Source organism: Pagrus major, chromosome 6, assembly GCF_040436345.1.
Source record: "Pagrus major chromosome 6, Pma_NU_1.0".
NCBI lineage: Eukaryota > Metazoa > Chordata > Actinopteri > Spariformes > Sparidae > Pagrus > Pagrus major.
The window spans coordinates 7231714-7253661 of record NC_133220.1 but is presented as its reverse complement, the minus strand read 5'-3'; the positions used below and the strand labels follow the sequence as shown (position 1 = coordinate 7253661).

Genomic DNA, 21948 nt, shown 5'->3' with positions numbered 1-21948 from the left:
AGCTTAAATCAGCTCGCTTTGAATTGTGATTTGACTATTTGAATATAAAGTAACAAAATCTTTCAAATGTTTTGATCATCTATAAACCTGAATATTTCAAAGTTTTTTCTTCATGGAAAATAGAAATTGTTAAATCAACATACTCACTTTCCACTTCTCCTACTGCTGGAATATTTCCATAAATTAAAAAAATATTTAATATAACTCATGGTCAGAATGATCAAATAATAAGTCAAACTTTTTACTAAAAGTAAAAGTTATAGGAACTTTGACTTATCATAAATAAATTGTCATACAAAGTGCATTGTATTTTACTTCATTTTCTTGAATTGATTGTATTTAGGCATTTTAAATCTTCCATATTTCCAAGGTGGGTTGAAAAAAAAAAACAGTTCACCACAAGTATTTGCAATAAACACAAATTACTCTCAATTTTCCTGAACCATTTTTATTCAAATATTCATTCGGTTGATACAGTTATCATGTCATCACAGCAGGCTCGCTATTTTTTATTTCAATATTGATGATGAGGATATTCGCAGCTGCATTAAATGTAGAGGAGATGATTTTACCTAAAGGTGAGATTGGGACAAAACATTTGATCCATCTATTGTGTGGAAACATTAAATGACCTGGAGATTGAAGAAGAGTGTTTTTTTTAATACCAATTTTCTCTGGAAGTCTGAACTGAATTGTTTTCACAAACACAAACACGTCTGGAATTGTCTTCATGGGTAAAGTGCTGCAGAGAAACATTCTGATACAATTCAATGACCATTCAAGACCATCGCATTGGACCGGATTGCACTGAACAATACAAACAAACGATTTCGGCAAAGAGCGGCCGTTAAAAACACGCTCCGAGTGCTAAAACTTGGACTGTCGTGAAAAGAGTCATCAGGCGGCAAAATTCACCTGAACTCAAGATTCACGACAAAATCTGCTCCAATAGCCGCTCTGTCTGCCACATAGGCTAACACTTTAGCACACAGCATGTCAGGTAACCACAGGTGGGGATTCATGAGAGCTCAGACTGTGCAGATCTGCTACTGCTGCTTCCACTGGCAATTCTGCTGAAGTTTAGGAGAAAAGTAGATCCTGGCGGCCTCATGATGATGTGTTTCTACCCCGACAGTCCACGGCAGCTCACACACACTTTTAAAGGAATAATTCTACATTTTGGGGAAAAGCATTTTTTTTCCCCCGCTTAACATCCTGTGTGCTAAAGTGTTAATATCTTCTTCAGACAGAGCTTCAAACATACCAATGATGTGGTTACAGATATTGTCACACACACTATTATAACAAAAAAACATTCAGATTTCCATAGGCACAAGGATCCATATGGCACAATAAAATAAAAGAATCTCAGCTCTGTGACAACGACAAACATTAAAATACGACACAATTAAAACAAAAGCAAAACACTTAAAAATAATAACAGGATTCAACACGATAAGGGTCTGAAATTAACCCTCGACAGCCGTCAAATGACGGTTAACTGAGCGCTGTGGAGGTTATCAATGTCAAAGTTACCAGGACGTGTAACTATTTCTGTCTGCTTGTTAAACATGTCACGTCTCTGATGACCTGATGTTCTTCTTTCAAGGCTGCCAATGAGTGAAAGATGTGAAACTTGCTGCAGAGAGAAAGATTTATTTGCTTTTATTGTTTATTTTTATCTTATATAAATGACATTATGGTTTCGTGATACTGCACTTGTGAGCAGGGACTGTTTCAAAATCATTCCTCGGTGATGAAGCTATAAACACATCAACATGTCATCTGATAAATGAGTCGGCTCGTTGCCAAATCTGAATTTTTCAAGCCCAAACCTGCTTCCTCATTTTGTTTTGTCTTGTGCTTCAATTCCCCCTTTTCCTTTTCTATTGATATATTTTGGGTTTTTTTTAAAAAAACCCTCAACATTAATATGAGTGTGTCCTCATCAGTGAGTTATTATGAGTACTAGATTATTCAAATTTCGACTCGAGGGTGCCTGACTAACATTTTGAACCTCTGACAGGACAGAATCAGTTACTGAAAAAGGCGTTGCTTTCATGATTGTTTAATACAGTCCCTGCAGGAAACTTCAAACGACCACATGACTGTAACGTCATGTTGACTAAATGTGCGACTGTGACGGATTTTCACTCTGTAGCAAGTTTCAAGTCTCTTTTTCTTTTTTTCAGAGAAACAACAGCTGCCTGGAACACAGGAAGTCTAAAAACTGATGAAACGTTTTAAAGTTAGCGGACCCAAACTTGCAAAAGCAGCTGTCTGGGTCGTGCATGTTGAATAATGACATTTAATTCTGTTTTTGAAAAATCTAAAACTTACATTTTGGTATTTTTAATCTCCTGCCACCGCTATGGTGGCAGGAGATTAAATATACCAAAATGTAAGTTTTAGATTGGTGGAAGAAAAAAAAAAAAAAAATCAGATTAATTTCAGACCCTTAATACAATCAGAGCCGAGCGGCTCGTCGCTGTTGGGTCCGTGTTGCTCTGATCTGGGACAGAATGGACGTCAGAACAGAATCTGTGTCTTACAGGCTTTCACACCAAAAAGTGCAAGTTTGACATCGCGTAGAGCGAGGACATTATTTCCAATGGAGAGAGCAGCTGCACGTACACTTCTTTCTCTGCCACGTTTAGCAGCCAAAGTTCAGCTAAATTGAACTGGAACGACATGTGTCCAGTGGTGTCCTCTCACTGATGCGAGGCAGAAGTTATGACGGTGATAATTTCACTGTAAGAATGGCGGAAACGTTTATTGTGCTTCTCTGGCTTCTAGCAGTTTTGTAGTCTTATTCTCCAGTCCTACCAGGACTCGACTTAAAAAAATAAAGAATGAGAGGATGAGATGTAAGAAGATTTATATTATGATTGTTTTTACATCCCGTTTGTCAAGTTTCCGTCCAAATGAAACAAATTTCCAGAGAATTGGCAAAAGACAACGTGAATTAATGTGCCTTTCTATCCACTACTGTTAACGAGTATTGGGAGCATCGAGATCAACAGCTGGTGGCGCCCGTTTGAGGAAGGTTACAGTCTCCTCGTCGCTCCACACAGATCTGAGGTTTGCATCTGTAGCTATGTTTAGTCTCTTTAGTGGAAGACTGAGTGGACGTTTAAACGTATATTATGATTTATCCATTGCACAGTCGTATCCTGTTTTTATCTAAGCTCCAACGTTTCCATCTCAGCCAAGCGTAAACATTTTTTGCAGTGTTTTCTCTTTTTTAATCCACTCAGTTTTATTATGTGCAAAAAACATGTCCATGATGGATGGAAACACACTTGGCGGTTAGCTGCTTTGTAGTATTATGTGCTGCTCTTCATTTTGCACTCGACCTCGTGCAAACTAGTTCGCTCTCGGGTTTGGTCTGAAGCAGCTGCAGAGTTGCTCAGATTTTCTCTACAGCTGACCGATCAGGACGTCTCGCGATACCACCGTGACTGTGGCGACAGATTGTGACACATTGCAACAAACATCCTTCTTATTAAGTCACTTTTGTCTATAATTTGAGTCGTATTTTCTTTAAACAAAAACACAAATCTGCCAATTTGTTTTCAATGCAAATCAACTTACGTGTGAATATTTTTAAGATCAGTTTCCTGTTTTCTTGTTTCCAATACAGCGCTCTGCCTTGTTTTTCTCTTTTCAAGATGCAGAAACATTTCATGTGTTAATACGACATTTATTTTTATCAAAGCTACTACAAGGAACTTCCTTTTTTTAAAAATTGATTCTTGTGTTTTATCTGTTCTTTCCTTCTCAATTGATCCTCAGCACTTCCCCATAAAACGTAGTTTTGATTTTATAACTCGTCAGCCCGGATACGCCAGAATCTGACCCGGTTACAGGCGCCAAGAATAACTACAATGTTTATACAGAAATACGAGTCTCCTCGCTGATGGTCTCGTTTGCTTTTTTAGGTCATAGAGAGGCATCAGTATTAAATCAACTGTTTCATAACCAGTTAAAAGTTCCTTCTAGTACCTTTATATTGAAGAATGTTTCCAAGAAAAGTTTGTTTTTGGGGCTTAATTATAGACAGAAATTGCTTAATAATGGTGCATTTTGTTTGCAGGGTAGCTCTGTTGATTTTCTGGAGTTCTTTGTCACTTACGTCCTGCAGTCAAACGGTCCCAGCAGAGCCTCGAGTGTTCAGGGATGATTTCAAAGACAGAAAGCTGGAGTTTGGGCCGATTTATCTGCTGCTCCAGGATCAGGATCGGGATCAGTACAGCGCCATGACAGCGTCAGAGCACTGATGTTTTGAGTTTTGGATCCGGGAAATCCAACCTCATCATCCAGCGGCCTCCAAAAGTTCCACTTCCAAACGTTCAGCATCCACTTTTATAAAGCAGAAAAAAACCAGCGGGCCACCTGCTGAAGCAGCCCCTCAACCAGACAAGCTCACCACACTCAGGTTAGAGTTTACCACCTTCTTTTCCATCTGGAGCCTGGTGGCTGCCTTCTCGTGACACAGCAGTCAGAGGAGACAAACCTTCAGGTGCCTAAGATTGTCCAGAGTTTTTGAAAGGGCCGACTGAGAGCCTCCCTCTCCTCTCTCTAACCACAGCAACAGATTTTTAAAATTTAAAAGCAGAAAAAGCAATAAAAACTAAAATGGTAATTGGATTTTTTTTGTTTTGTTAGTGATTCCTTTTCACATCTCGAGGAGCGTCGACGTGAACCAGTCCGGACCACAGTGCAGAACCAGCGGGTCAGTCATGTTGCCGTAGTGACAGTTTGCCAGTCGAGGACAGGTCGCGGAGATGGGCGGGGTCAGATGATGGGCTTGCTGCGGTCGGTGGTCTCGGCCTTCTTCAGTTTGCCCTTACTGAAGCCCTGGATGGAGCTCAGCAAGGCGGAGCGGCCTCCTCCGGCTCCGTCAGAGGAGGACAGAGGAGGAGGGGGACAGGAGGAGGAGTTCAGCATAGGAGGGGGAGGAGGAGGCGGAGGAGGAGGGGGAGGAGGAGCAGTCTGGGCTCCTGGATGGAAGAGAGAAGAACGAAAGAGTGTGAGACAACAACACGACTGGTTTCCGGTGAGTTTCTCCAGGAGCTGGTTGCACAAAGATGCTTCAAACTGGTCGACTGATTCACGACGTGTTGTAGTTTTACTCTAAGACAATTTATGTGTCTCTCACTTCAGTTTAAACATTTACAGGCTGCAAGAAAATGTGTCCGCCTCGTGTTTTTTCTTCTTTGCTTTCATAAACACACTGAAGTGACAGAGGCACTTAACATCACAGCGAGTCATTGGCTACAGAGTAAACATGGAGAGGCTGTTGACTTCAGACACACGATTACTTTGGTAGAAACTAGTTTACAATAAGCCACCCTTTGTAAAGTGGTTTTAACTAATGGCTTAATTAATTCACAGTTAACAGATAATTTACTGATGCTTCACAGATCAGTTATGAGCCATTAATAAGGACTGCTTTCAAAAACACCTCATTTATAGTCAAGTCATCATCTGCAGTAATAAATGTTAATATGATGTTAATGAATGCAGTTTGCTCCAAATGCTCTGTAGCTGTTATGTAGAAGGGAGGTGATGCAGTGATCCACTTGAGGCTGACGGAGGATAAACAAAGTATTTTAGAAAACCTAAAAACAGACAAATGTTTGTTTACATTTTGGTAAACTGGCACCGTGAAACGAACTGTCTGCCAAATTAGCGAGGCTCTTCAGCGATGTGGATCTCTCACGAATGTCCAACAGCTTGATGCTGAAGAGAACCTACAAACCTGATGTTTTCAGGCAAGTTCTGGACATAAAAGCTTTTTTTCCTCTTTGATTTCTCAGCAGCTTTATGGACGTTTCTGAGAGACGGACATCTGAAATAATGACATCACAGATATTTTTGGATCGAGTTACGACTCTGAGGAGGAGTGTGAGGAGGCGTGCTTCAGCCTGTTGTGATTAATTACTCATATCTGTTTTATAAAGCATTAGTAAATTATTTATTAATAATTACTGAAGTCAACAGATACAACCTATGAACCCTTTATAAAGGCTGACTTAATACAAAGTGTAGCTTCTCAAGAGACACGTTTCCAGAACGAGATCATCTTTGTGTAACCAGCAGCTGCAGATCAGCGTCCAGGCTGAACTCAATCCACCATCAGTTTCAACCCAACTTCTAACTTCCAACTTCCAACTTCAATGTCTTGAACCGACACACGTTGGTTCCTACAGTAAATACATTTAAAGTGTTTCCTCTGTTTATTTTGTATGTGTAGTACCTCTGAAAACTACAGTACCCATGAGCCTCGGCAGCTGTTGCTAAGGAGAAGGAATGAAATCAGAGTTCAAGAATATTCAGATCAAACTGATCCGAAATCCAAACAATATATTTTATTTTATCTAACGAGGCTCAACCTCTGAATTCACCTCACCAACAGCTGCCCGGCAACAGAATTAGCCAATCAGAGAGCTTCAAATTCTACCAGCAGCGCCCTGTCACAATAATTAAATCATGAAGCAATCGTACATATCTTATCAATTTATTGATATATGTACATGACCTGGATTATGTTTGCCGACGTTGATATTGTCCTTTTAATTTATTGTTTTAGCTTTGTGGTTTTATTTATCTCTATCAGAGCTTTATTTAACATATATATAGATATTTTAACATTTGTTTCATATTACAATTCCAACGTCTGAATACTCCTAAGATTTAAAAGTTCATCTCTCCTTGTTTTTGCAACATTATGCTGTGATAATATCATTAGATTAGTGGGGTAAAATGGTCTTAAAACGACAATATCATTTATCACAATTATCTCTGGGACAAGATATCGTCCAATAAAAATAGTGATCGTGACAGATTCCCTCATAAAGGTGTTGTGTCCTGGACTGAATGAGCTGCTGCTTCGGCTACAGAGATAACTGATGGTGAATTGAACCTAAACCTGGTTCATCTCTGTATTCAACTGTGCCATTTTGCATCCCAAACTGAACCCGGTAACCCAGCGATTGCAGGCAGAGAAATAAAAAATGTTGTGAAGCTCCAACATGAAGGTAAAGCAGAGGTCAAAAGCTGCGACTGGAGTCCGCAGACTCCACGTTCTGTCTGACTGCACAGTGAAGCTTCTGCAGCGTAATGAAAGGACATCCGTCAGTCTGACAGATGGTCACCAAACCTGGAGGAAACTTGTCACTGCAGAGATAACTAACATGTTTGAAGATGATGTTTTCTATTGGATGTGGTGACCACATTAGACATTTTCAACAATGACCAGAACCACTGAAGTCTGCAGCGGGGACAGATTATCTCCAGGATGGATGTGGAACAAACTTTCATTACATTAAGCAGCCACAGTGACCTTCAGTGTTTTGACTGTGACTCTTCGTCCACAGTCACACCTTCAGTGAGACCTCAGTGATCAGATCAGAGCACAGCTGTGGCAGCATTTCACAATCAGATGTGAAATCTGTGCTCAGATCTGCGATCACATGCTGACACTACATCTCCAGATTCACCTAAAAAAAAACCTGAAAAAACTACAATATTTCCCCTGCTGTCAAAGCGAGATGTTGCTTTTCTCATTTTTTTTCAAAATTATTTTATTATTGTCATAATGAGCATCTCTCATCCTCTGCTAGTGGCTCCTAATATCAGTGGAAATAGTCTTTTCCTTGGGTAAGAAAGTTAACCAAATGATTTTACTCTTAGTCCTAAAAGAAGAAGAACAAAAAAAGCCTCACTGGCCAGTTAGGACTGATTTTCTACTCGGACAGAGCTGATAAATATGGGCCCAGATCTCCAAAATCATCATCAGTGATGTCAATTATAAAATATTTGCAGTTGATATTAAACCTGGCAGTGTAAAGACACCACACCGAGTGCAAACGAGTGTGATCTGGCTGGTTCAGATCACTGTGGACAGACTAATAACTGGATATTGACTGAAGGGTTTGGTCAGCTGTAGAGCAGCTCCATAAGACTGGGAGGAAAATCTACGGGTGACAAAGAAACCGATATTCCCACAAGGATAAACGTGGAGGATAAGAGTAATAATCAGTGTCTTCACCGTGACACCCGTCCCAAAAAACAGACACACAAGCAGACGAAACAAACAGGAACAGACATGCTGTAACCGACTGACCGAGCAGACAGACAGAAGTGACAGATCACAATCTCCAATGAGAACAGCGGGTCTGAATCAGTTGGACTGTCTGTGAGGTTTGGACGTCATTGCAGATTGTGAGGTTTTTATAAAGATGTGCGTACACCCCGTTCCAGGCGAGCAGAGACTGATTGATTCAGAGAGGAAGCTTCTTCACTTCAGAGCTCGTCAGGCATCTTCACACCGACTCAGTTCTGCTTAACCGTCCTCAAACAATGTTGGGCATCATGTTCTTAATATGCACTATGATGTTAAGATGGTAGAATGAGGAAAGACACCATGATGTAGTTTGTCCACCAGAGAGCACTGACAAGTTTATTTTCTTGTTTCTATACTGTCAAAGGTCTCACTCAGTACCTTCTAGTAACAGAGACAGAATATGTTATAGTTTAATAATAAAGTTTGAACAATGACATCACGGCACCGTTAGAGTAAACTTCTCTTTTTAATTTAATAATCATGAATCAACTGAGCATCTTTAATGCAATTTTATGTCTACAAAACAAAAGTTTCACATCAGTGCAGATCGCACAACATATACGCTATTACGATATATTGTATCTGTTGATAATATCGGCCAACGAATGTATCGATCGGGCTCTACTAATTAAAAAATTGCTGTGTAATTTGTATTCAGTAACTGACTACAAAATAAGTTTAAATTCCCAAATACCGATATCAGTATCAGCCACAGAAGTCCTGTATCGGTGAGGCGATGTTTTTAATGTTTTGTGTTTCATTACTGACAAATTATTCTTACGCAAGTTTCAACACATTTCATTGTCTATAAATCACTCAGAGTTAAACTAGAGACATAAAGACGAAGGATTTTTGGGCATATTAGTTTAGGGGAAGCTCTAATCAGGCTTGTGATCTCACGCCATCAATTTTCCAAGTCAGTTTATTTTTCATTACTTGATCGTAAGCATGTGGCCGGTCGCTGTGACCAGGAGCTTGCCGGGAAACGAGGGTGTACGACAGCTTTAAAAACCGCCAGAGACCTTCATCATCATCATCATCGACATTATAAATCGACATTTTACTTTACCCAACGACACGGTCAGAATGGAGCATGCTCTATGGTGGAGACAGCACAGGAAGAAGAGAGAGAGGGAGATGACAGTTATCTGTTCAGTGGACCAATCAGCATTTACACACAGTATCACCGGGACAAAGAGGAGAGGAGGAGGAGGAGGAGACGAGGAGAGAGGATAGAGGAGAGGAGAGGAGGAGAGGAGAGGAGAGGAGACGAGGAGAGAGGAGAGAGGAGAGGAGGAGAGGAGGAGAGGAGGAGACACTAACAATGCCCTAATATCAGGGTGGGAAACTGATGCTGCATTCCTGTCAGTCTGGTGATATTCTGTATTTTTCTCAGGAGTATCACCAGACGTATACTTTAAAATATAAAATCAAACATCAGTGTTTCCCATCCTGCGTCCAGCTAGCTAAAGACACGACAACGTGAATAAGACACACTGCTGTCACAGAGACAGATACCTGTCTGAAAACCAGTTAAAATCACATGACCAGAGAGGAGGTGAAGAGACAGACAGAGACAGAGACAGAGACAGAGACAGAGACAGACAGGTCAAGTTAAATAATTAGTCTTCATAATCACACAAGCAAATTTCAGATGACAAGTGAGGGCAGAAATTCAGAGTTAAAGATAAAGATGCTGTTATTGATCTGGGCAACGTGCCGAGACACACTTCTCACCACAAGGGGGAGCTAAACGGTCTGTCCAATAATGTCCCAAACTGAGAGACGGACAGACAGATGAGAGGACAGACAGACAGACAGACGGACAGACAGACAGACAGAGAGCCATACCTGTGGTGGATGGGGGAGTGGGGGAGGAGGGGCATGTGGGAGGAGAACTGGCTCCAGAACCTGAAGACAGACAGAAAACTAAACATTAATCCTGCTGTCGGAGCAAAAGTTTATCCAATCCTGATGACGACAGCAACGCGCCAACAGACGCAGTGAAGAAAACTAGCAAGCTAGCAAACATGGATGCAAACAATGTTGGTGTCAGTTTCTTTTTTGCGTCACAACACCAGAATTTGATCCATTCGGTGCGATCAAATCTGGAAAGTCAAGAACAGCTACATGATTAAATACTTTTATCTTGATTAAAGTTAGCTGAGGACTAAACCGGAAGTTAGTCGCTCGGCTCTAACGTGCATGCTCCATCTATGGACCTACTGTATATTTTAGACTAGCTCAATAAAACACCAACAACATGAACTCCTCCGGTAACCAAAACAATACCCACCAGGCTAACTGGCCATTTAATTAGCTTTAGCTTGTTAGTAAGGATTGCTATCATGCTAACTAAATAACTGAAGAGTGTAAGTGTTTGTGGAGGTGAGCGACAGCAGCGACCCACCAGAGTTATTGTTGTTTCTGACGGAGACGTCTTCTTCATTTTCATACGCCGACTGTCTGGACTTCTGCAAGGACAAAAACACGACACTGTTTTGGACTTCACTGTGTTGTTACTTCACTATAGCTAACATGCAGCTACATGTACGACTTCTAGTAATCTTGTAGAGAAGCCTGCCGCCCTTCACACACTAGCCTTTGTTGTATTAATCTCAAGCGGACATGTGCATTAAACACATTTCATTTCACGGTACAGAGTTAACAAATCTGCCTTGTCTTTCTAAAAAAGACAAAACAACCCATGAGTCTTAGTCACACAGGTACTGATAATGTTTATTTTGATCTGAAGTTGTTGAATGCCTTTAAAATAATCTGTTTTATTGCAAAACTGACCAGCAATCAGTCAACACGTTATCTTGATATTCAGATGTCGTGAGGTTTATTTGTATTGCTGTGTGTGGGAGACTCTTTCCTACCTTCCTCGCCAGAATCTTCCTCCTCTTCTTCTCCTCCTCTGAGCCGTGGTGGGACTGAGCTCTGGTCAGCCTCCTGTGCTGGTGGAGCTTCAATCAAACATTAAAACACGACTTTATCCTCTATACAAAGAGCAAACTCCATGTTTACAAGTTTCTATGCCGCATTACGCAAACTTTGCCTCGGCGTGGGAGTACATTTCAGCAGGTGAAACCTGGTAAACCCACGTGATGTCACCCTATTGGCTTGTGGACTACCATTTTGAAGCCTCAAGTTTGGAATTACAGCATTACGCCCGTTGTCATCCTGGTTTTCAGGAGCCAGAAGTGAATATATTTGGACTGGAGGGTTGAGCTGGGGAGGATGTCGTGACTGGATCCGAGGACACACCGTAATAGCGACTTGTCAATCACAATGGTAGCCACGCACAAAAGCATACCCCGCTTTGTCGTCTATTTTTGTCTAAATGGGACCATAATTTACAAAATGAACAGAACGCTGTATTGAAGAAGACTTGAAACAAGAAACTGAGGCCATAAACTCATTCGAAAACTGCTCACTGAGGTAATAATCTCATGTGATTTGTCATGCGAGTAGCTGCTGAGGGTTAAATTGCTCTCACTTTCACTCCTGCCTGTTCCTGGAGTCTTTACCCAGTGACCATTACGGGAAGAACAGCTTGAAATATTCCACATTTATGTCAGCACAGAGCGCTTGTGTTTGCAACATGTAAAGGTTGTGGGAAACTATGTGGTAAGGATTTTCCACAGCCGCAAGAAGCAGCTAAAATTCCTCTGTGAAGCAAGCCTCGTGTCCAGCTCACCTAGAAGGTCACTGATTTGAAGTATAGAGATTTGTGGATTGTTGATGTAGCCCTGAGGAAGGCACATGACCTCCTAAATGTCTCCAGCTGAGCAGCTCAGTGATAAAAAAACAGAGAAGGATGTGAAATGAGAGTAGTGACGCACCACTCTCTGCTCCTCGTGCAGCCTCCTCTCCAGACTCTCCTTTGCCGTCTTCAGTGCCTCTTTTAGCCTGCTGGGAACCTGCAGGAGTGGAGAGGGAGTCAGATAAGTGTTTTAATTTGTATGTTTTTGTATTAATCAGAGTAACTATTCTCAAGCAAACCCTATCAATGCATGAACAAACTCTCAAACCGAGCCTCTCACCTTGATCTGGAGTTTTTCTGAGTGTTGGAGATGGACGTCACTGAACAGCCTGCAAAACACAAACTGTGACTCAGATGACAAAAAAAGATTAAGCTCTGCTTCCTGTTTCATATTCAAGACATTTGTTTATATTCAATGAAATTAAATAAAAAACTGGTAACTGTTCTTGTAAAGACGTACGATACTGAGGTTTCTGTTGACTTTCAGCTTTAAGGAGTGCCTCAACACTAAACCACCGGGACAAGTGTCTATTGATCGAACGTTAAATGAATGACAGTTTAGAAAATTTTGGCAAAAACGGAACTTGTAATATGAGAAAATTGAGGATGTAAGACCACAAATGGAGAGAAAAGGGGGCATTTTCATTTTCAGTTTCAGTCAGTCTATTTAAAATGTCGTTTTGAATCAAGCTCCACAAACAACGTACTGTGTAACGAAAATCTGTCTGAAACAGGTGAACTCACGGTGTCTGTATGAGCTCCGATACTGTTGGCATCCCGCTCTTACAGGCTTCTGTGGACAGGATGGACTGCAGCACTGACACTGAACACACACACACAGACACACAAATAGATAAATATCACATAAACAGACAGACGCAGCCACCTTTTACACCGCGTACCACCTCAGAAAATATAAGGCTCTCCAAGTCCCACCATTATGACTGACGTTAAATACAGTCACGTAGGTTTACTCCACTCAGTCGCTGTTTAAGTAGCCATTAGCGAGTTGGCTCATGTTGTCAAGCTCAAAATATTCTCCTCCTGCTCTGCACTTCCGTCCCTACACGTCCCGTTTGAAGCCGTTTTTGGACCTTTCATCTTAAATAAGCGCTAAACTCACGCAGGAAAAACAATAATTACATTTTCAGTTTACATATTCTAATTCAAATTTCTGCATTTTGACAGAATTATACTGTAGTTTTTTCAAATGAACTTATTTCATTTTCAAAAAACATTTCTGGGACTCCTAAGCGTACCACCAGAGGGAGCTCTATAGTTTGAGAAAAGTTGTTTTAGGACATTTCAGAAAATTTTATGTTTCAGGTCAAGATGTCAAAACATCCTGAGGTACAAAGAAGCCACATGAAAGCACCTGTGTGTATATTATGTTAATCTGTGTGTGTGTGTGTGTGTGTATAAATATACTGACCCACAGTCGTGTAGGGGACAGCAGGGTATTGATCGATGGGGACGCTGTCTGGCGGACGGCCGTACGTCATCTCGTACAGTAAATGTCCGAAGCAGAAGACGTCGATGCTCTCTGTGGACTGCAGACACAAACACAAACACACTCAGGTGAATAAATCATCTTTCTTTTTTGTAATCTAGATATTCAAGACAACGCACATATAAAAGAAAAGAAAAAGAAATAAAAGTACGTTGATCTTCCTGAGCTGTGTGAAGGCGGGTCGCAGCGCTGAGGGGACTCCCAGCATGCCGTTCTCTACGTCCATCAGTCGGCACACGCCGTCATCCACGATTACGTTGGACGCATGCAGGTGACCGAAAAATACGCCGCCGTCATGGAGGAGCTTCAGGCCCTGCGCACGCACACACACACAGCCAGACTGCTCTAGTGACGAGTAACAGTGTGTGTGTGTGTGTGTGTGTGTGTGTGTGTGTGTATGCGTGTGTGTGTATGCGTGTGTGTGTATGCGTGTGTGTGTGCGTGTGCGTATACCTCCAGGATCTGACGGCCGTACTGTTTGATCTGCTGCAGTTCGAGGCCCTGGCTCTTCTTTGGGTTACAGTACTTCTTCAGGTAACTCTCTCTGGGCTTCACCTGGAGGGAGGATGATGAGGAGTCAGGTGCTGTTCAGCCATCCAACAAGCACTTTGGTTGAAGCGTATTGTTGTCTTTACACACACACACACACACACACACACACACACACACACACACACACACACACACACACACACACACACACACACACACACACACACACACACACACACACACACACACACACACTGTTTACCTTACAGATGTGGTCTCTCAGAGAGCCTCTCTCACTGAACGGTCGGATGAGCAGAGCTGAAGACTCACCGGTGCTGGAGAACAGCAGTGGACAGAGATATGGAGTCTGGAGAGGAGGAAGAGGAAAACACTGAGCTGACAGTCAACACTACTCTGCTATGACAGTTACTGTGATTTACTCTATTGTGTTTAAAAATGCTATTTTAAACAGAAATGATAAGATTGTGTGGCACAATAATTGTTTCACTTGATAAAACAGATGCTAAAAGTGGGACACACACACACACAGACACACAGGCACACAGACACACACACACACACACACACACACACACAGATAGCAGCAGCGTGTACGTACAGAGAGGCTAGTCAGCAGCTTCATGGCTGACTGCAGGTCTTTGTCTGACAGGAATTTATCAGGACCCAGGTCCACCTACACACACACACACACAATCACACACGAGGGATTAGACATTTTAATAACTAGAAAAAAAGGAAAAAAAAACAATTGTTGCACAATTATTAATCAAACTTAATCTTTAAGTGCAGGTCAAGGTAAAACAATGAATTCCTTCAAGTCTGTTTTCAACAAACCCTCACCAACAGAAATGAGAAGAAAAAAAACACTCTTACAAACTTATAAGCTGCATTTTCTCAAAACATTTCTTATGATCTAATCACGGCACATTATATTTTGCATTGAAAGCTTGTTTGAAGTCAATAAGAAGAACTTGAGTGTCACGTGATCTCTGTTGTTCTCACCCAGCTCAGCAGGTACCGCTCCTTGGGCAGCTCTTTGTTTTTGATTAGAAAATATTTCTTCCTGATCCTCCAGCCTGAAACACAAACATCACGTCAATTCATTTATCTCCGTGTTCATTTCTGACTCTGTCTATAAGAATTAAAAAAGAAAGCATCTGACATTTATTTAAAATACTTCTGTTTATTGCTTTAGAGCGACACAATGTACCTTTTGAGATAAGAGGAAACACATCCTTCCTCTTACAAAGGGAAGAGCTGATAAGCAATAAAATGTCTGATACGATCAGTAGCTTGTGGTAGCGAATGTTCAGAAGCGAGTTAATCGTCTTGCTTTAAACGTTGGTGTGAAGCTTTTCTGTGGGGTTATTTCAGGTCTTATTTTATTTATTTTCTCTTTTCTTGATTATGAGCCTCATCAGATCATCGTGTCGTCTCAGTGACGACGGCAGCTTGATTAAATGTTTGACTGAGTAGATGCAGGTTTCACAACAACACGTCGTCTCACAGCTCATCTTGAATGGAGAGTTGAAAACAATGGTTGCTAATCACCGTGTTTACATTTCTTCTAATCATTTGCTTAAAAAACAATACTCAGGCTGAGGTCTTACTCTGAGTGACTGGAACAGACATTACCATTCAAATGAATCTTGTTTCGTCCAAACAACAGCCTGGTTTCTTTTTAATGATTTAATTCACCAAAGTCAGAGAGTAAACAGCGTGTTTGAATGAATATAATGAGGAGAGATGAAACAATTAGGCTTCTAAAATGTGAGGATTCACTTCTTTTTCCACATCATTGGATAGTTTGAGCAGTTTGACGATATCATCTCAGGCTTTTTAAGAAATTGTGACAGACATTTGTCACTAAACTACAAGTTTGTTGACTTATCGAAATAATCAAGGAAATTATAGGCAGATTAATCGATAATCTAAATAATAATCGCAAGTTGCAGCCCTGATAAAGAATATACAGTAAAAAATACAATAAAAAAAAACAAAGTAAACGTTAAACATTTCAGGTTCGGGTCGACCCGGAGTCTTACCCATGTCTCTGAGAGGCTCCAGGACCTCCCACTTGGGGTCGGACCTGAAGAACATGGAGACCTGCTGCAGGGCGATCTCTGAGGAGGACAGGCAACGAGAGACAGACAGAGAGACAGAGTACACTTTAATGAGCTTACAAGTTAGATAATGTCTATTTTTTTAAAGAAAGGACAGCGATAACTCAAGTGGAAACACCGTCTTTGCCTGCTGATGTCCTCCTTCACCTCTGAATAATACAAAATAATCTCTCAGTGAGGACGAGGGGACACACCTGTGTAGTTGGCAGAGTAGTTGTTGGGGTCCAGAAACTTCTTCACATACAATGAACTGCAAAGCAAGGGGTGCTGGGTAATTGAGTCCAGATAGGTCTGCAGTCCTCTCTGCCTCTCTGCGATGAACTCCCTGTCCATGTTTCCAATTAGCTTCTTGGGTGGAAGAGGGAGAGTGATGCCACACACCTGGAGGGACAGCGAGGAAGAGAGAGCCGTTGACACATGCTGCGTGTTTGTTTGTTTTATTACCATTAAATGTGTTTTTTATCAAATGTTGCCCTTTTCTAAATGTTGCAACCACGTATTTTAAGATGAACGTCAGGTTTCTGACAGTGTTGCTGTATGTTGACTGAAGATCAGGGGCTGACTGGAGGTTGGGGTCAGTGCGAGACCCCAGAAGGAAACGAGCAGGCGAAACGTCAGCAGAAAAACTGCTAACTTCCTGTTATCCAAGAATGTGACCTGACCATAAGACGAGTCACAACCAGTAAAATCTGACCATACATCCCAAAGTCAGATCCACTTCAGTGCGGTGCAGTGCAGCTCCACTGATTACAGATTAATTACAGATGGAAGATGTGTTTCCTAGAGCCACATGGCTAAACAATTATCATAAAACGAGCCCCATGTCATCAGCAAGAGCGGTGCAGAGTGAGCAAACTGCAGCTTTTTGCACAGATTCTCCTGAAGAGTGCTGCAGTGCACCCGTAAAATCAATTCTAAAACCAACACTCATCAAACTGCCCTCTAACAGCACTGGCAGGGGCTTCTGGGAAATCAATGACACAACAGCAAAGATCGAGCATGTTGTAACGACCTGCCACAGAGATTACCCAAACAGGAAGGAGATTGGCTAAGACGAGGCTGGTGTGTGTGTGACAGTGAGTCTCTGTGTGTGTGTGTGTGTGTGTACAGAAAGACTTGTCAATGTAACCAAAATATGTTGTACATTGTAGAAAAGAGTATGTATGTACACCCAACTGTGGTTGTATACACAATGTTCTGACCGCCCACGGACACTAGTTGTTTAATCTACAGGGCTGAGTCATCATGACGAGCTCTCTCTCTTCACTGTATCAAACACCGAGAGCTGAAAATGTGTCTGTGAAAAGTTTGTAGTTTCCTCCTTCAGCAGCAGACGAGCAGCTTGACTTTATGTCAGACACAATACATTTCTCTGCTGTCCATCAGAATGTCTCATGGTGCGTTCATGTGCCGTCAGAATTATAAGAACAATGTTTTTCAGGTGAATGCCCTCTCAAGTCTGAACAACAACTTGTAAAGTCTGAGATGTAGGTACACAAGCTGCTGAGTTGACATCATATGACGCTGAAACATGGCAGAAGAAATTAAACATTGGGTCGTGTGTTGCATGGTCATTGTATCGTTTCCTTTCCTTGTTACTCAAGTACTGGAAAAAACTTCTTTTAGGCGTCCATGTTCCCGTAATCCAACATGACGCACGTGAACACAACAAAGTCAGAAAAACGACTTTCCAACTCGGGACATGGGACCAATCGAGGAGCACGTGAATGCAGCGTTAAACACTGAGAGTGATCGATGTGGGACTCACCATCAGGCTGCTGTTGAGAACATCGAAGTCACTGTAACGTCGAATCACCTGCAACACACACAAACACACCTATTGGTTACAGACAAAATGGCTGTGATTGGTCAGCTCGTCTCCTAACACATTCTCATTTGTCCAATGATCTGGTGCGGACATTTTCGTTGGTCGGTATTTTTGCCAAACAATCTGACTCATTGGCTTTGCAGAGTTGTCAGGTGAATTCTAATTGGTCGCCCACCTGACCACCCGAGGTTATGATTGGTGCATTTACCTGCCAGCTATTCTCTGAAGACACGCCCCTCTGGACTCGGACGATATATTCCTGAGAGAAAAGAGAGAACACAATCATCATTATACTGTTTTTTCTATATAAATAAAAGGAAAATGACTTATAGTAATTATCATGAATAGTTAAAACATTACGATGGGGGGGGGGGGGGGGGGGGGGGGGGGGAGAGCTGAAGTGAAAAAAGGTGAAATGATCCTTTAAGGTTTAGACAGCAGTCACTGCATGAGTCCGACAGTCAGCCAGCTGTGAGCAAAAATATGCATCGTTACGACATTATTGGGTTAATTTTGAGTGAAAAATGTCGTAATATAGTAAATAAGTTATTTTAGAATTTAAAAAAAATCAAATTTTGGGGGAAAATATCCTAATTAAATGCAAATAAACCAGGTTTTATAAGAATAAAAGACAGTGAAATCACTGACAACACTCAGAGTAGGTTTATGAATTCATAGTTCATTCATAAGTTGTAAAATAGTCATAAAAATACACAGAAGATATTAATATCAATAAATATTATGAATATCAGATTGTCATTTCACTTAAAAAGTTGCAAAGATTAAGTGCGACTTTTACAATAAAAACTTTTAATTGAATTATGTCGTCATATTAGTTGAAGAGTGTAATTTGGTGATTACTTTTCTTGTGACTTCATTCTTAAAATGTCATGATTTTCTTTCCTTTTAAATTAATCTCCATAAATTAAAAACATCTAACTTTGTCCTGAGAGTGGTCCCACAACCCTGCAAAGGATGAGGAAGTTATGGATAATGAATGGTTTGTTGTGGTGCCAGGGGAGAGGCCACGCCGAGCCAGAAGAGATCGCATTTCACATTTCAGAGTTCACTTTCTCTTTCATTTCTAAATAAATGGTTCAGGGGACACTGTTGAGTCGAGGATCTGTGGATCGTGTCATTTACAGATCTCTGCGACGGGGCGGCAGCGTCGATGGACAAAATTATGAAAACAAGAAGCACAGTGTCAACATGGAGTTTTTCTATGATCTAATCCTCTCAGTCCTCTTACAGTCTAATTCCTGCTACAGACTTTGGTTTCTGATGTAATCCTGCATTCATTCATTCATGTGTGCTGAGCGGCTACACAAATAGCCAGGAGGATGTAAACAGCTGACTTCACTTCCTGTCCAGCTGCTGTGGCTCACGACACTCTCTCATTAAAGATCTCTTTCATCAGTCTTCCCGACAAAGTTATTTTAAAAAACGATTAATGAATCAGAAACGACAGCCTGCGTGGAGTCCACCCTCTCTTTTTAGCTGTGATCTTTGACGTCTAAAAGTTCAATGTGACATTTTCTGACAGCTTTTTAAAGTCTTATGTAAAGAACTTATAATTGCCTTGTAGTCCACGTTGCCTTCATTCTCACAGCTCTCCACTTGACTTGAATCTGTCAAGCTTATGACCTTTAACCTGCACTGCTTTTGGGCTCACTGAAGCCGTGAATAACAGGGATTTAACGATATAAACGCAGCATTACGCTGGATTGATAACTTCACCAGTAGCAACCTTACTAAGCAGATCAGGCAATCCACATTAAATACAGTTAACCCCCAGCCCTAACCCAGTGACATGTAATTGAGAGTTTCTGCTGCATTCATTCAGTCGTGGCGAGCTGCTGACTCAGTGTTTGGTGCCACAGTAATCTCCGGCCTCATGTTACTTAACATAGAAATGATCTTAATGAGCTCCACACCGTGTGAGCTGCGCAGATTTAAAGCGTGGGAAAATAAGAGCGCTGAGTTGGAGTATCAATATTTGGAGAATAAAGACTAAATCAATGCGTTCCTGTTGAACTGTTGATGATATTTTATCTTTTTGAGTTTTTCTTTCCATCCACATTCAGACAGATGGAGTAAAAAGGTTATTATTCAGTCCTGGATTATTTTAAATCTTTTTTTTTTTTAAATGTGTGTTGCTAGAAATGTCAAATGGTGGCGTGACTTTGAATTGGAAATTTTGGTGTAATTAATAATAATTTTGCCACTGCCTGTATAAACAGTGCATTTTGTTTACTATATGTTACAGCAAACGGAGGGAAACACACAGAGAAATGCCATCTGTGGACTTTCTTTCCTTCTAGTCAGTGATTTGTAATTGGTTACTGGTGGTAAATAACTTGTCCTTGGCGAGAAGCCTGAAACAGATGTCAACTTTGTCCTGTGGAGGCCCGTCCTCACAGTGTCACAGTCATTTCAGAGCTGCTTACATGTTGAGAAACTCTGGAAAGTCATCTGACAGATTTTGCATGAGGCAAATCTGCAATAATTCTGTTCTGACTTCCAGGAAAGCTGCTGTTTGGGTTGATTTTACACTATTTTTACACTAACTAACTCTACAAGGACTAAAAACACAGACATGTAAATATATAAACCATCAGTCATCAGCAAGTCTCTGCTGCGTCTTTATGGCTCTGTTTTACAGCAGCAACATCATCAACGTGATAGCTGAGATTAGCATGCTAAGCTAACTGGCTCAGCTGATCTCAGCCGGACTGTCAACAACAAACCCACGAGATGTGCGCCCATTATCGGACACACGGCGGATATCCTGCTCTATCAGGCACATTGTTGAAGCGCCGCTTTCTAAACTTACACACGCGTTCAAAGTTCACATTTTACTAGAAAGCAACGCTAAAAACCAAACTTTGCCCCCGACACTTGAGTTTTTAATGTTGGGAGAGTTGCCACACCAAACTCCGTAAGAAAATCGTACTATTTAACGTTTCCGTGCACTACAGCAGACGCGTGATATTTTTTTCACGGTACTTTTCATAATTATAATCACAGAACTAGTCTCTCTTCAATTCGGCATAGATAATTTTAAAAAAAATGCAGTCACTATTTTAATGACATCTCATCATTTATGCCCGTCTCATGGTCTTAAAACAGTGTTACCAGAGAGCTGACGACAGGCGCGAATAATAAAACTACGTGTTTTATGACAGGTATCTGGTGGAGGGGTGTGTATGCAGGAAAACCATGGGAGAAAACCTCCAGGAAATCAGTGACAGCGCTTCAGATCCGACCCAGTGAGCCGCCCGCCCGCCACGGAGCCACGGTTGCATCACATCACAAAAAAAACACTGACTGTCTGCCTGTCTGTCGTGCCTTTATAATTGACCGGTTTGTGAGCGATACACACACAATTTACAGAAAAAAGGAGACAAAATGAAGCGTCTACATCTGTGTCCGATAATGGAACTAGTGACGCAGCGATCGACCCCAAACGCCCCCTTAAAAAAAACCATCTAATTTTAAAAAACACACCACCAGCGACGTGTCGGTGCGTCTGTGGCGGCTCACAGATGGATGTTTGGCCGGTAAATCTTCAGGCTGTTAGCGGGTGAAGCGACGCTGACTTCCAGCACAACACTCACCGTGTGGGACTGCAGGTTCTGGCTCGCTTCGATCACCGCCGTCAGGGGCACGGTGTCGTCCAGCAGCAGCCTGCCGGGGGACGGCTTCTTCTCCAGGAAAGACATCCCGGAGGATTAACCGGGGAAAGTCTGATCCGAGTGTCCCGTCTGTCACCGACTGAAGCCGCGGGGAAGACACCGAGGAGGAACCCCGCCGGAGGAGCAGGAGGAGGAGCAGGAGGAGGAGGAGGAACACCAACAAACCCCGAGGAAGCGAAATAGCTGCTAGCTTTTAGCTTTTACCGTAACCAGGAAGTGCTGCTCCGCTCTGACGTCACCAGGCTGCTCTGTCATCGTAATTGGAGGATGGAAAACCACGTGAGGTGCGCGTCACCGCCACCTGGTGGTCCGGAAGAGGAACTGCCAAAGAAGATTAATGGGGGAAAATACTTAGGATAAAATAAACACTTTAGCTAAA

At 41.7% G+C, this 21948-nt stretch overlaps 1 protein-coding gene across 2 annotated transcripts; it reads right to left on the bottom strand.

The window, feature by feature from the left end:
- Positions 1–432: 432 nt before the first annotated feature.
- On the bottom strand, positions 433–21770 carry pxk (PX domain containing serine/threonine kinase). 2 transcript variants are annotated; one of them, XM_073469037.1, is made up of 19 exons: positions 21492–21770; positions 18083–18133; positions 17815–17862; positions 16241–16427; positions 15969–16046; positions 14926–14999; positions 14522–14596; positions 14165–14269; positions 13864–13965; positions 13562–13723; positions 13333–13450; positions 12645–12723; positions 12181–12229; positions 11980–12057; positions 11014–11100; positions 10542–10605; positions 9983–10042; positions 9201–9229; positions 4947–5003 (listed from the first exon to the last, which is right to left on the bottom strand). In XM_073469037.1, exons 1-18 carry the CDS (start codon positions 21594–21596, stop codon positions 9213–9215), a joined length of 1539 nt encoding a protein of 512 aa, XP_073325138.1. In that variant the 5' UTR covers positions 21597–21770; the 3' UTR covers positions 4947–5003; positions 9201–9212. The 2 variants fall into 2 exon arrangements, with proteins under 2 accessions (XP_073325137.1, XP_073325138.1); XM_073469036.1 differs by lacking the exon at positions 9201–9229 and having other exon boundaries at positions 433–5003; positions 21492–21763.
- Positions 21771–21948: the final 178 nt, after the last annotated feature.

What these genes read in the sequence shown, in the direction of transcription:
- pxk (XM_073469036.1), bottom strand. Translation starts at nt 21,596, where the DNA reads ATGTCTTTCCTGGAGAAGAAGCCGTCCCCCGGCAGGCTGCTGCTGGAC. An exon ending in TTCTCAACAGCAGCCTGATG is followed by an intron (nt 16,428 to 17,814) that starts GTGAGTCCCACA and finishes CTGTCCCTCCAG; the next exon opens with GTGTGTGGCATCACTCTCCC. An exon ending in GGAAGATTCTGGCGAGGAAG is followed by an intron (nt 10,606 to 11,013) that starts GTAGGAAAGAGT and finishes TTGTCCTTGCAG; the next exon opens with AAGTCCAGACAGTCGGCGTA.